Raw genomic sequence first — 15,021 nt, 5'->3', positions numbered from 1 at the left:
AGATGGACTTGATTTCTCCCAGCATTTTTCAAAATACCATCATTGCAAGATCCAAGGTATGCTACAATCAGCTATCTTTTATCAAAGTGCCCCATTAAGCGCTTAATAGATTTTGAGTATCTATTGTTGATGCTGGATAAAAACCAGATAGGCATTCTACCTATCTAGATGTATTATCTAATCTCCTGTTCAACAGTTGCTCTGTCTGATTTGACCAGGTTTGATATTGCAGCTGGGAATGCTGAATTTTGGGAGTTCTATAAGGAAACAAACATTCTTGGAGAAGGACAAAGGAATAAATCACTAAAGCCCATTTTCTAGTAGGTGAGATTTGTTTGTGCAGCATCAAACGTATCTTTTGACCATACAGCAATTGTCTCTTTTCAATAGTGGAAGCTAATTTTTTTTTTAGCAAGCTGCATTCTGCATCCAACATCTACGCACATATTGTGTGAAATCATAGTATGTGAATCCATTTCTGGTAATTCTGTATGCAAACAGTCGCTTAAACACAGTGTCTGCACATCACGATTTCTTTCCTCCACTGAGTCATTCTTTCCCTGTGTCATGATGTAATCTGAGGTCTGTGTGGGGAGAAAGAGCTGGGAAGAGTTTAAAAGGGTGAGACTAATAAAGACACCAAGAGAACACAATTTAAATATAACTTGTGAGCCATGAAGCCCTTTTCAGAGTAAGGAATTAGCAGTCTGCTCTCTTGTGGCTGATGGCCTTCCGTTCCAGACTATGCTCATGTGCTTTATAAAACTTATAATCACGCTCTCAGTTTTCTTGTTACTGTCTTTGTTTTGCATTGTGCTTATATAGTTTCTACAAGGAAGATCCAGAATTTAAAACTGAATCACCAGATGAAAATTTGGAGGGGGGGGGAAGAATCCAAGCAATTTATAACAAATGGCAGTGTGTGGGACTTACTCTAGCTTTCTACCCATTTACCCAGACTTGACCAGCTAAGGAGATTACTTATTTATTTATATTATTTCTATACTGTCAAATCCACAAGTCAATACTGCCAAATCCACAGGTCAATGGTTTACATCTAGCCATAAAAATAAGAAACATAAAACCTTCATTAAGAACTGTCTGTGTCTCCTTCCAGCAACATTAAAAATTAAACATTAGAAGAGAAAATATGTAATTCAGGGTTGAACTGTGCAATCCTTGGGGCTCTTGGGTTTGGTTGTTTGCTTGCAGACATTTCATTATTTGACTAGGTAATATCACTAGTGCTTATTATCAATACTAAAATATCTGAAAGCAAACAATCCAGCTCAGTGAGCACCCAGGACTCCATAATTAAACATTCTCCAGAATAATTCAGTTTTGAATGCTTTTCTAAAAGCTAATCTCTGCAAACGTTTTGTAAGAATTGAGAAAAAAACATAAAAATATAGTTGCCCGAACCCTCAACATTCCTAATCAAGATGTATCAACTCAACTCAAGCGAGACAGTCCTCTGGTGCCAAACTTTAAATGTAATAAATAGCATAATAATTGTCTTTGGTGACCAATGCACTGCTTGAAATATGAACGTTATATACCTGTAGGCAAGCATCTGCATTTTGTACATACTGTAGTTTCCAAGGCAGCCCCATTGTGTATTACATTATCCATCCTGGAGTTGATTCAAGCATGGATAAATGTCACTTCCTGTTCTTGGTAAGGCTCACAATGAGTTCTTACTTGAGTTTACTAAATTTTACTTCCAGTCTTCACTCACTGATACTCCAAAGATATTCTCTGTTTTCAGGAATCCTTCTGGATTCTCAAATCACTTGTTTCTAAATTTGACTCTTCTCTAAACCCACTCCTAGACATTGGAGGTCAAAATTCCCAAGCACCAGCAGCCATGGATACCCACCACCAGTCCAGTAATTATTCCCAGAAGTTCATGAAAGGATTTTGACGCATTAAAGGTCTAGGAGTAGGCCCACACATGATTGCAGTGGAATATCAGTGTAACAGATATATTAATAAATGTATAATTTGTGAAAGCTGCATATCCCAGGTGCTACTGGGAACTTGTATTCTCTTGGCACAGTGTTAAGCAGTATGCTAGTATCAGAAAATTTATGAAGAGATAATAGAGCATCTTTATTACAGTCATGGAAATACAATAAGGGATTGGATTAAGAACTATGTTTTGTCCCTTAAACAAAGACACAGTAGTATAAGAAATTCCTAACTGATACCAGATCAACTAAGTGGAATGCTTGAGGTAGACCAGGTCAGGAATCAGATACCAGAAGACATACAAGAACTCTTCTTTATTGATATATTCGACAACAGAAGCTTAAGAGTCTGACAGAATTTTCCCATCTTTTTCTCTTATCCCAAAGGGAGTCAGTGGAGTTTCCTCCTCAGGCTTTCTTGTTTTCCTAAGCTAATTACACATTTCACTAATTGCCACTTCACATTTTTTCCAAAGTTATTTCTATGCTGCTCTATACTACCTACTATCGAAGTAAAAGGGACGCGGTGGCTCAGTGGGTTAGGACGCTGAGCTTGTCGATCAAAAGGTCGGCAGTTTGGCGAGTCGAATCCCGAGTGCCGCGTAACAGAGTGAATGCCTGTTACTCGTCCCAGCTTCTGCTAACCTAGCAGTTCGAAAGCACGTAAAAATGCAAGTAGAAAAATAGGGACCACTATGGTGGGAAGGTAACAGCGTTCCATGCACCTTTGGCATCTAGTCATGCTGGCCACACGACCACGGAGACGTCCTCGGACAAGCGCTGGCTTTTCAGCTTTGAAACGGAGATAAGCACCGGCCCCTAGAGTTGGAAACGACTAGCACGCATGTGTGGGGGAACCTTTACCTTTATCTTTACTGAAGTAAGCAATATGCTTGTGGGCATTACCAGGCCCATAGATACCACTAGTAGCAATCTTATCTAGTTTCTTTTAAATAAATGGGATTGGTATTTTGTGACTGGCTATGTTCTGCAAATTAGCCATCTTGTGAGAGTGATCTCAACATCACAGAAGTATAGATGGCAGCGACAATGAGGACACACTTAATTAGAAGGAAGGACTTTAATTAGGTATGCAGAGCAAAAAAAGCAGCTCATGGTATAGGGAACTGAATTAAAGATAAAGCATTCCCAAATGCTTGATTAAACCCAAATATTTTTGGGTTTAAAAATAATTCTAACCCATAATTTTAAACAAAAAGATACTTTATAAATCTATATATGCCCTATCTTTGGTCAGTTTGCCGGAGAAGTAGAATGATTCAAAAAGCCACTCACTAAAAAGCAGGGCAGAAGGAGAAACAAATATCTATAATCTCTTTCCTAAAATACCACCTACACATTAGCAAAATGATTCCAGCTAAATAATGAGTAAATAAAATTAGTTACTTCATAGGTTCTGAGTTCTTTTTTTTTATTAAAGAGTTTTACAAAAACAAAATTTTACAATATATCCCCAAATCCCTCCCACCCCAAACCCACCCACTTCCCCCCCCACTTCCAAGAGCTAAATACAGGATTATAATTACAATAATCATATTCTAAATAAAAATTATGCATAATATACAATTAACCAAATTCATAATGCGCTTTAACTCTCTTTTAACATAACTACCAACAACGCACCAATAACAATATCCCACTAAAATCTACTCATAAGCTAAATGGTACTTTTTAGTCCCATATTTGTTTTGAATATAATTTATCCATCTCCTCCAAACTGAAATATATCTTTCCTGTGAATGATCCTTCAGAGGTTCTGAGTTCTTTATTAGGTTTCATATAAAACCCCTGATGTATAAGAAATATAGCCAACAGGGATACTTTAGGCTAATTAGAGAATATGTTATGCAACTTGCCAAAAGCCTTAGATATGCCTCATTGGATAATAGCAACGTTCTCAAGCCAAATAGTGTGGAAACTCATTAACAAGGTATTCATTCAGGTATTCATTCATAAACTTCCTCAAAAGTTTGCTCCCAGACAGTGGCAAGAATATCTAATTATGTAAAATACTGCCCAATTCATAAAATAAGGATCCTTCTCATTAATAAATGGACAACTGAAAAGCAATTCTTGAGATCAGGCTAACATAGAAATATTAATTGTCGTACTAACGGTGTTCTCTGATAATGTATTGCTCAGTTAACATTATTTACATTAAATCATTTTCTTGTTAAGATACTCACCTTGATTTATTTCTACAGAAAAGCCCCAAGTGAGTTGTCAAAACAATAAAAAAAAGAAACTCTAAACCTGTCAAGAAATTATTCTAATCATTAAAAATGCTTGCTGTTTAAGAATCACACACAGGTTAGGTTTTGAGAATGTGTAACTTATTTTTAAACCTAATTTTAATGCCCATAGGAACAGTACAGAGGAAAAACAGTCTACTAAAATCTTTTAAACATTTATGAGTCCCTGATATATAACGATTCTCTCAGGTTATGAATTTTCTGCAATATATGTAATCCTTGATTTACAACCATTTATTTAGTTCATATAGTTACAACAGCACTGAAAAAATGACTTATCACTTGTCCTCACACTTATGACTGCAGCAGCATCCCCAGTCACATGATTAAAGTTAGACTACTTGGCAACTGATGTGTATTTATGATGGTTGCAGCATCCTGAGGTCATGTGATCATTTGCAACCTTCCCAGTTGGCTTCTGACAATGGGGGAAGTCAACGGGGGAAGCTGGATTCATTTAATGACTGCATGATTTGCTTAACAGCCATGACAAAAAAGTCTGTATAAATGGGCATGACTCGCTTAACTGCCTTGCTTAGTAATGGAAATTTTGGTCCTTACTGTGGTAGTAAGTCAAGGACTACCTCTATATTGTTAACTTTCCTCATAAAACAGCTAAATCAAAATTCTGTCAATATAAATTTATAAGATTGTCTATTCCAGGACTATTTGCTTATTCTTTAAGTATTGTTTTTATCTATATCCCCAGGCACATCCACATGCTGAATCTTAATTTCTTCACCAATAATATAAGTAAAAGTGGAAATGATAAATACAGTTGCAAGAAAAAGTATGTGAACCCTTTGGGATTACGTGGAGTTTTGCATGAATTGGCCATAAAATGCGCTCTAAACGTCATGTAAGTCACAACAATAGAAAAACACAGTCTGCTGAAAATAATACTACGCAAACATTAGCTGTGGTCATGTTTTAATTGAACATAAGATGGAAACATTCACAGTGCAGGGTGGAAAAAGTATGTGAACCCCTAGCCTAATGACTTCTCCAAGAGCTAATTGGAGCCAGGAGTGAGCCAACCTTGACTCCAATCAGTGTGATGATATTGGATGTGTTCCTGACAGCCGTCCTGCCCTTTAAAAACACACACCTGTTTACTGGTCTCAAGAAGCACTGTCTGATGTAAACTACGCCTCGCAGAAAAGAGCTCTCAGAAGACCTACAATCAAGAATTGTTGACTTGCATGAAGCTGGAAAGGGTTACAAAAGTATCTCCAAAAGCCTTGATGTTCATGTGTCCACAGTAAGACAGACTGTCTACAAATGGAGAAAGTTTAGCACTGTTGCTACTCTCCCTAGGCATGGTCGTCCTGTAAAAAATGACTGCAAGAGCACAGCACATAATGCTTAATGAGGTAAAGAAGAATCCTAGAGTGTCAGCTAAAGACCTACAGAAATCTCTGGCACATGCTAACATTTTTGTTGACACATCTACAATAAGGAAAACATTAAACAAGAATGGAGTACATGGGAGGACACCACGGAGGAAGCCATTGCTGTCCAAAAAAAATATTGCAGCATGTTTGAAGTTTGCAAAAGAGCACCTGGATGTTCCACAGCACTACTGGCAAAATATACTGTGGACAGATGAAACCAAAATTGAGTTGTTTGGGAAAAACACACAACACTATGTGTGGAGAAAAAAAGGCACAGCACACCAACATCAAAACCTCATCCCCACTGTAAAACATGGCGGAGGGAGCATCATGGTTTGGGGCTGCTTTGCTGCCTCAGGGCCTGGATGGATTGTTGTCATTGATGGGAAAATGAATTCCAGAGTTTATCAGGACATTTTGCAGGAAAACATGCGACCATCTGTCCGCTAACTGAAGCTCCGCAGAGGATGGGTGATGCAACAGGACAATGACCCAAACCATACAAGTAATTCAACAAAACAATGGCTTCAATAGAACAGAATACACCTTCTGGAGTGGCCCAGTCAGAGTCCTGACCTCAATCCGATTGAAATGCTGTGGCATGACCTTAAGAGAGCGATTCACACCAGACATCCCAAGAATATTGCTACACTGAAACAGTTTTGTGCAGAGGAGTGGTCCAAAATTACTCCAGATCGTTGTGCAGGTCTGATCTGCAACTACAGGAAACGTTTGGTTGAGGTTATTGCTGCCAAAGGAGGGTCAACCAGTTAATAAGTCCAAAGGTTCACATACTTTTTCCACCCTGCACTGTGAATGTTTCCATCTTATGTTCAATTAAAACATGACAACAGCTAATGTTTGTGTAGTATTATTTTAAGCAGACTGTGTTTTTCTATTGTTGTGACTTACATGATGTTTAGAGCGCATTTTATGGCCAATTCATGCAAAACTCCACGTAATCCCAAAGGGTTCACATACTTTTTCTTGCATCTGTACATTACATACATTGCCTATTATTATTTCTTTATCAAGCAGTCTGCAAAGCATTATATGTCCAGAGCATCATTTGTAATTATATCAAAATTAGGCTAAGCAGAACATCAAATAATCACTTCCATTCATAGTCCCCACCATCGCTTGTTTATTGAAGACAACTGAAAGCTTTAAGTGGCCAACTAACTATTGAGAAAGACTGAAAGTTAGCAGCAGGGATGCAATTACAAACCTCTTGTAACCAGCTGTCCAAATGCTGCAGTTTGGTGACTGAGTGATTGGAGCGTTCATTAACAAAGCTGAAAGAATGCTTTCACTTACTACTTCCGTTGGTCTGTAGTATTTATGATTAACTGTCACATGAATCTTGCCTGTTTCTTTGCATCGGCCCATTTCGTTCTCGTTCTTTCCTTCCCACCTGTAAAGAGATCAAACATTTAACACATGTAATGACTTTACTGACCTGAGGAGAGGGAATTTGGTTCTCTGCTTTACAGACAAGGCTTCTGTTAACTTTCTACATAAACATGTCCTGATAGGTTCACAACAACTTTTACTAAGATTCAGTTATTTTATGTACCACACATCAGTTGCAGTGTACTTTTTTTTAAATCCCAAAGCCGCCCTTTTGAGATGTAATTATTTTAGTTTGCAGGTACAAATAGCAGTATGTATCAACAAGCACATTTCACTTTCTCTCTCTGTATGTATCTCAATTAAGTATTTTTAGTGGTGCCAACCCATGAAAAATTGGTCTACAACAAAACTTATAACAAGACTATCCACTATATTGGAATCCAACTGTACCTGTTTCACAGTTTAAAGAAAAGTTTATTCAGAAATTGTTTGAACATCAGACTAAAACTCTGAATTCTTCTAATTTTTCTGTATTGCTTTTTTAACATAATATTTTGGTTATTTTTAACAGTCTTTCAGACTTTTATTTAATATGCTCCTTGTATTGTACAATGACACTAAAATTGCCTAGAAAGCCACATCTTGGGATTTATAGAAGATAAATTGTTGTGCAGTAGACAAGAACATGGTCTATTCAGGCAACTCTTTTTGCCTCTTAAAATCCTTTTGCCTATTTAAGATCCTGTCGTTTTAAAAAGTTAAAATGGAAAAAGCAGGTGAGGAACCCTCATATTCATAAATTACAACCAGAATGAACAAATTGGGTGCATATGTTTACATAAAGCAGCAATCCTTGCCACTTCCCCATCTTAAATCCAGAGGTTTCCCATATATATTTTGACCTAGAAAACACTTCTTGCAACATCAAAGATCCCCATCCTCAACCATATGTCTTTCAGTCTCACAACAGAGATACTTGAATGGGAAACAGGAGTAAATTTTGGCTGAGCAAGATCATTGTCTGCATTTGGAGAGAAGCATCAATTATCACAATGTTTTAAAATAATATGTAATCAAAGCTTTGCTACAGTGAACATGTATGTATGTATGTATGTATGTTGAAGAATGGAAAGAAAATGTAGAATGAAGAAAAATTCTTTCTATTTTGGTGTGTCTAACCCTTGGCCCATGGGCTGCACGCAGTCCAGGACAGCTAGTAATGTGACACCCCCCCCAGGTTGGAAACATTTAACATTATTCTGTGTTTTTAGTGATATTTATTTACATTAACTATATTATATATGCTGCTCAAGTCAATTCCCCTTCATTTCAATGTGGCCCAGGCAAGCCAAAAAGTTGGAAACTCATCTTCTTGTGTTTAGAAACAGGGGCACTTATATAGACATCCTTTAATGAAGACCAGATATAACTGGTAATAATAACAGGCAGTTAATAAAAAAAGGACATTAGGAAAAAATATTTGAAAAAAGGTGAAGAAACTAGTATACCATAAAGGCTCACTGAGTACTGAAGAGACCAAACTAGCCTACAAGAAAGACTAAATGATGAATAGAAAAAATACATGGCAAGACAAAGTATTACATGGCCAGTATATTAGATAAATAGCAGGCAAAGCAGATAATAACAAGATCTGGTAATGGCTAATGGCAGGAAAACTGAAGAAAGAGACAGAGAGGCTAATTCTGGTGCACAAGACCAAGCTTTAAGAACAAATGCATACAAAGCCAGAATTGAGAAGACAGCAAGAGACAGCAAATGTCTGCAAGGAAGCTGAAGAAAAAAAATGGACCACTTAGTTAGCTGCTGCAAGAAGATTGTAAAGACTGACTACAAACAATGGTGTAAGAAAGTAGCAACAGTGGTATGTCTGCAAGAAATGCCATTTGCCTGCAAACAAGTGGGATCACAAAGTGGGATCACAAAGTAGACAAATAGAAAATGAAGAAGGTAAAGTGCTCTGGGGCAGACAAGCACCTACCACATAACACCCCATATTTAACAATTGGTTTATAAGAATGACAAACAAATCTGGATAGTAGTTGTGGCAATATCTCAAGGCAGCAAATGAGAAGAAAAAGAACTGGTGGAGCAGTGGGCTAATGCCTCCTTAAGTAACACCAGCTGCCTGCAATTAGTGCAGGTTCGAGTCCCACCAGGCTCAAGGTTGACTCAGCCTTCCATCCTTCCGAGGTAGGTAAAATGAGGACCCAGATTGTTGGGGGCAATAAGCTGACTTTGTAATAATGCCGCTTGGGGTGTGTGTGAAAGCCCTAATAAGCAGGCATATACATAGAATGAAGGCTACTGCTAAGCTTGTAAGCCGCCCTGAGTCTTCGGAGAAGGGAGGGATATAAATGGAATTAAAAAAAATACAAAGAAAAGAACAACAACTGTGGCAAAAAAGAAGAAGCAAAGATATGACAAAAATGATAAGTGCTTGTGCAATCCCAGAACATCTGGAGCATCACTTGAACACCATCAGCATTGACAAAATCACCATCAAAAGACATTTTTACTTGGAACAATTTACATTTTGCAACAATACTTTTAATAAAACAACACCAGCCTATCCCAGGTCCTTGGGAAGTACTCAATAGATGTATAAAAATGCCAAATCCTGTCTAAATATCTGGTTGACTGCATGACCAACCATGATAATCATAATTTATTAAACCAAAATGCCACCTGACTCTAACGACTCTGGGTGGCTGACAACAATCAAATAAAGAAATGACAATAAAATATAAAAAATAAAAAAGATGGCAAGCACAATGAAGTGAGGGTCTCTCTTGGCAAAAGCCTGAATAAACAGCTAGGTCTTCAGAGTAATTGAATTTATTTATTTATTTATTTATTTATTTATTTAATTTATATACCGCCCTTCTCTCAAGAGACTCAGGGCGGTTAACAGGGCAATACGTAAAAGACAGATACAAAAGTTAAAATTATTAAAACATGATTAAACAATGCCCATAGTACAAATTTAAAATTAAAGTCATAATAACAAACCCACCCCATCCCATCAGGCCAGGCCCACTTCCTTAAAGAGATGGGTTTTAAGGTCGCGCCGGAAGGAGCGGAGGTCGGGCGCCATCCGGAGCTCTACTGGAAGATGGTTCCATAAGTCCGGTGCACCCACAGAGAACGCTCTCCCCCTGGGGGCCACCAGTCGGCATTCTTTGACTGAATTTATCTTATACTTTTTCATCTGATAGATTAATAATTGAAATGTTACAGATCATACAATATTTTCAATTCACTGGTAGCAATTTACTGATTCTGGAAGGACACAGTAAAGAAGGTATTCAAAGCAACTGTTCAGTTGACAAGCAATTGTAGAATGTGTTTTCTGATCCATTTTTTGATTGATTGAAAGGGGACCGAATAAATATATGGAGGGCAGATCTATCAAGGACTATTAGTAGTGAAGATTCAGTATTATCTTAAGTTAGGTGATATTTGACAGAGGAAAGGTTTTCTCAATGCTTTTCATGTATTTATTTATCACAAACTATCCAAGTCCTTCATAAATTACGTTGCTACTGAAATGAACAATAAATGAATTTATGCAAAAAACCCAAGCAAAAACAAAAACAAAAAATGAACAAAGGTGATTGGATAACACTAGAATACTGTTTATACCTATATTCCTATAAAGCAACATTTTCCACATTTTATCTTGGAAGAGCAAATGATCTCTGCTGTAGAGTTCATATTGCCCAGTTATTGACAGAAAAGACATTAGTTTTAAAGTAGCATATTCACAGATATGCAAAGACAGTTACTTAATCACTTTTAATTACTAAGATCAAATAAAGGAGATTACTTTCAAGAATGCATTAGAAGTGATATGTATTAAAAATATAGCTAAGTCAAGTCTTTATTTTAGTCATTGACCAGCTATTTTCAAGTAAAATTGAATATATTTTTGAACTGTGTAAGTAACAAAATTTCTGGAGGCAAGAGGGAATAAGAGGGGGAACAATCTTTTTGTCTACTTCTTAGATTGAATTGACAAAGCAGGCATAATAAATTTATAGGATGTCCTGTTCCAAGTCAAAGATAACAGAATCTAGCTTACAGAACAAAAGTCACACAATGCTCACCTAAATCGTTATTTAGAGAAAAGCATGTATTCACACAGATAGCAGGGTTTAATGATTTAAAACAAGATAAATGGAATGATATATATGATATATATATGATATAATGTGACTTGATGTTTAAGTTTAAAAACATATAGTCCAGAACTATCTCATCAATTCTTGTGGGACTGCTTCTTATAACAAGTAGACTAAACATAATGCTTTAAGACTACTCTTTGTCAAATCAATTTAAGCTTCTTGAATTGTTTTGATAGTGGATTTATTATGCCAATATAATTTAATAACTGCATCTATTATAATGTATTTTAATTAATTTATGTTTAATTAATTCAATTCTTACTTAATTTCAGGGTCATTTTTTGTGGTAAAAGACCAAATGCCAGTCCAATGAAACATTTCTAAAAAGCTTCACATTTTCTGTTTCTTGCACATCTACTCTATCACATTTGAAATAGCACTATTTTAGAGGAAGAAAGCTGCTTCAGTATGAATGTTACTTAATGATTTTAAAACATTGTACAGTTTTAAATCTTGAATAGATTGTACTGATTAGTTCAATATAAAGTGCATAATAATTACTTAGATGGAAAAGCAATACAAGAAAATCTTCGTAAACCAAAGTTTTAGAAATAATTGTTTGACATGAGTAAAAAGTTGCATAGTTGGTTTAGGAAGTAATTTTTTAGGCTAGTGAATTCGTCACTAATTGTCAAACAGATTAGCCACTTCACTGGAGCTTGTCTAATGCATTCACAGTGGTATATTAATATGCACCCCAAAGTTTTACATGAGTTTTTCCATCACCAGAATGAATGTATTCATTTTAAAAAGAACTCTAATGGTCAATTTCCTTCCTTCCTTGTTAATGTTCAGAGATGCTTAACTGGTCAGAAAGAATCAAAATAAAAGCCCAGTTTTAAAAACACGCTAACATTTCAATTCTGCTCAGCTGCTATTAATAACAAGATCAGCCCCCAAGAAGACAGTGATCAGATTGCAGGCATGTTTGCATATATTTGTAAAAAAACCAAAAAGATCTTTCAACTATTTTTCTATATTTTTGCTATCTGTGTGCAAATTAATTATTGATTTAAAAGCAAATAGTTGATAGAAAAAAAGTTAGGGCTATAATACCTTCGCAATCTTCTAAATAAGAAATAAATAGCAGCAGTAGGAAAGTATTTTTTAAAATCCTCAAACTAAGATAATAAAGTATAGCTCTTTCAAAACCCCTCATGTTACCTCTTGTGGAAACTTCAGCAGCAAAATGATAATACTTAAGAAAACAAACCCTAGCAGCAACGATGGTGAATTTTCTCACACAAGCCATAAATTTAAATCAGTAGAGATTTTGCTACTGATTTTAATCAAGTAAGAATTATCCCCCTGTTTAGGAACTAAGTACAATAATCTGCTGTCGTTTATTTATGTTTAATACTCTTTTTAATTTTTAGTCATTTTGTCTTCTAGTTGGAAAATAAACATGGGCAAGCAATGAATGCCAATGTCATTATTTGGAGCCGTAGGCTTAACAGTTCTTGAATAGTGTTTAGTTTACCTGCCCCTTTTGTGTAGAGTCCAGTGGGCTGAGGGAATGAGAAAATGTAAGAATACAGAAAAAAACATTGGAAGAATGTGTTTGGTCATGCATGTCATTTTAATTCCAATAGCATTTGATAAGATAGGCTATGATGAATGAAACTAAGTAGGGTATAATAAGGGAAAACCAGTTGCTCTTCTGAGGTCCTTCAACTCTGAGGTGCCTGTGCCTGGAGGTGAACAGTGTCTCCCTCTGTTGCTGTCCTCCCCTCTTTCACTAAAAAGTAGTTTCTGATGAAACGAACCTTTATTGTCAAAGTACAACTATGTGTACATTGAGATTAGCTGAGCCTCCCTTCGTGCTCCCACCCCCCCAACACACAGTAACAACAAACTCTCCATCTTACCACACCATGTGAACCAACTACACCACACACCGGCCTCCCAAGTCCATTCTGCATAAAATTCACAAAAGTTATTTCTCATTCAAAAGCCTAACAGCCCACGGATAAAAGCTATTTTTCAGCCTGTTGGTACGGCTGGCTATACTCCTATTTCTCCTACCCGATGGTAGGAGAGTAAAGAGATACCGTCCAGGGTGTGAGTCATCCCTGAGAATTTTCCTCACTCTTCCAAGGTAACGAGCCCTGGCGATGTCATCCAGTGGTGTCAGGGGACAGCCCACGATGTCTTGTGCTGTGCTCACTACCCTCTGTAATACTTTCCTGTCCGCGGCTGTCAGACCAGCATACCAAACCACAATACCATACGAGAGGACGCTCTCTATAGTAGACCGGTAAAAGAGGGTCATTAGCCGTTGTTCTACCCTGTTCTTCCGCAAGACCCTGAGAAAGTTTCTCCCTCTACACCAGCTCTCTGATAAACCAGGAGAGTACTAAAGGTGAAATCCTCACCTGCCCCCCCCTCACCCCTGCCTCTGGCTAAACAACCAAAGGAAGGGAAACCAAACAAAAACCTTGATTATAATCTGACACAAATTATAAAACCTCTGGTCAATTCCTGATTTGAACAAAATCAACCTTGTTCAAGATGCCAAAAAAAAGATACAGTTCTACACATAGCACACATTAAAAAAAATAATTTAAAAAATCCAAACACAATTCTAACTATGGCTAAATAATTTTCAACTTTGCCTGAGTTAACCCCTTATTCAGCTAATTCCCCCCGGAAATGCACCCAAAATCTGATAGAACCTTTTTCTTTTTCTTTATTGGCCCTCAGTGGCCAAATGACACTTCCTGGGCACATCAGGCGGACTGTTTTGTAAAGGGCCAGCTACTTCCCACTCCAGCAGGGATTTGAACCTTTGTTCTCCAAGTCTACAGGCAGAACTCGGAGTCCTCAGTAAGGGGTCCATGGGCACCAATGGGCTAACATCTTTCCCTGGAGCCCACCAAACTCTCTTCTTCGCTAGTCTTTTTACATTTAAAATGTTTTCATTAAAAATGATAAGTTGGCAAACAAACAGTCAATTTTCAGTCTCTTAACTATAAGAAGATAGCTAATTTTGGTGGTTAAAAACCTATAGGAGCATTCTGCTGGACATACATGCCATAAGCCTTTGTTGCTGGTACAACTCAAGATTTTGTAGCTATGTAGATAACAATGAAGGGACATGGTGGCTCAGTGGGTTAGGACGCTGAGCTTGTCGATCAGAAGGTCGGCAGTTTGGCGGGTCGAATCCCGAGTGCCACGTAACAGAGTGAATGCCTGTTACTCGTCCCAGCTTCTGCTAACCTAGCAGTTCGAAAGCACGTAAAAATGCAAGTAGAAAAATAGGGACCACTACGGTTGGAAGGTAACAGTGTTCCATGCGCCTTTGGCATCTAGTCATGCCGGCCACATGACCACGGAGACGTCCTCAGACAAACGCTGGCTCTTCGGCTTTGAAACGGAGATGAGCACCAGCCCCTAGAGTCGGAAACGACTAGCACGCATGTGCGGGGGAACCTTTACCTTTACCTTAGATAACAATGAGATTGTTCCAACAAGTTATTAGCCCAATACTTTTGTTGTTTGTTTGTTTGCTTGAATTAACTCCATACTGACTCTGAGCAGCTCAGAGCATGTTACAGTATATCCTGACTGTGTCTGGACAGTTATGTAAAATTCTGAAAACATGGGATTTAACATTTACTTCATCCTCATGGCCAGATTATTTTCACTTGAGATTTAGAATGTTAGCAGTTTTTTCTTCTTTGCAAGGAAATTTGTAAAAATACTCCCTTTTCAGAGAAATGAATTGTGAAGGGAAGAATGGGATTTCTCATCTGAAATAGCTAGTACTCCTGTTGCTGTCCTGTTAATTCTATGAAACATGGAGACATTCTGGGAAATTGAAATA

General features: G+C 37.3%; 1 protein-coding gene across 4 annotated transcripts in view; it reads right to left on the bottom strand.

Annotated features, from left to right (window-relative positions):
- Positions 1 to 15,021, bottom strand: part of GMDS (GDP-mannose 4,6-dehydratase) — a 293,913-nt gene that overhangs the window by 70,523 nt on the left and 208,369 nt on the right. For all 4 annotated transcript variants that reach the window (XM_083358402.1, XM_083358403.1, XM_083358400.1 and 1 more), the window contains exon 9: positions 6,955 to 7,051. In XM_083358402.1, the coding sequence (XP_083214528.1) occupies positions 6,955 to 7,051 (97 nt within the window). The remainder of the gene's footprint in view (positions 1 to 6,954; positions 7,052 to 15,021) is intronic.

Source organism: Vipera ursinii, assembly GCF_947247035.1.
Source record: "Vipera ursinii genome assembly, chromosome: 3".
Lineage (NCBI taxonomy): Eukaryota > Metazoa > Chordata > Lepidosauria > Squamata > Viperidae > Vipera > Vipera ursinii.
This window is presented reverse-complemented; position numbering and strand designations above follow the sequence as displayed.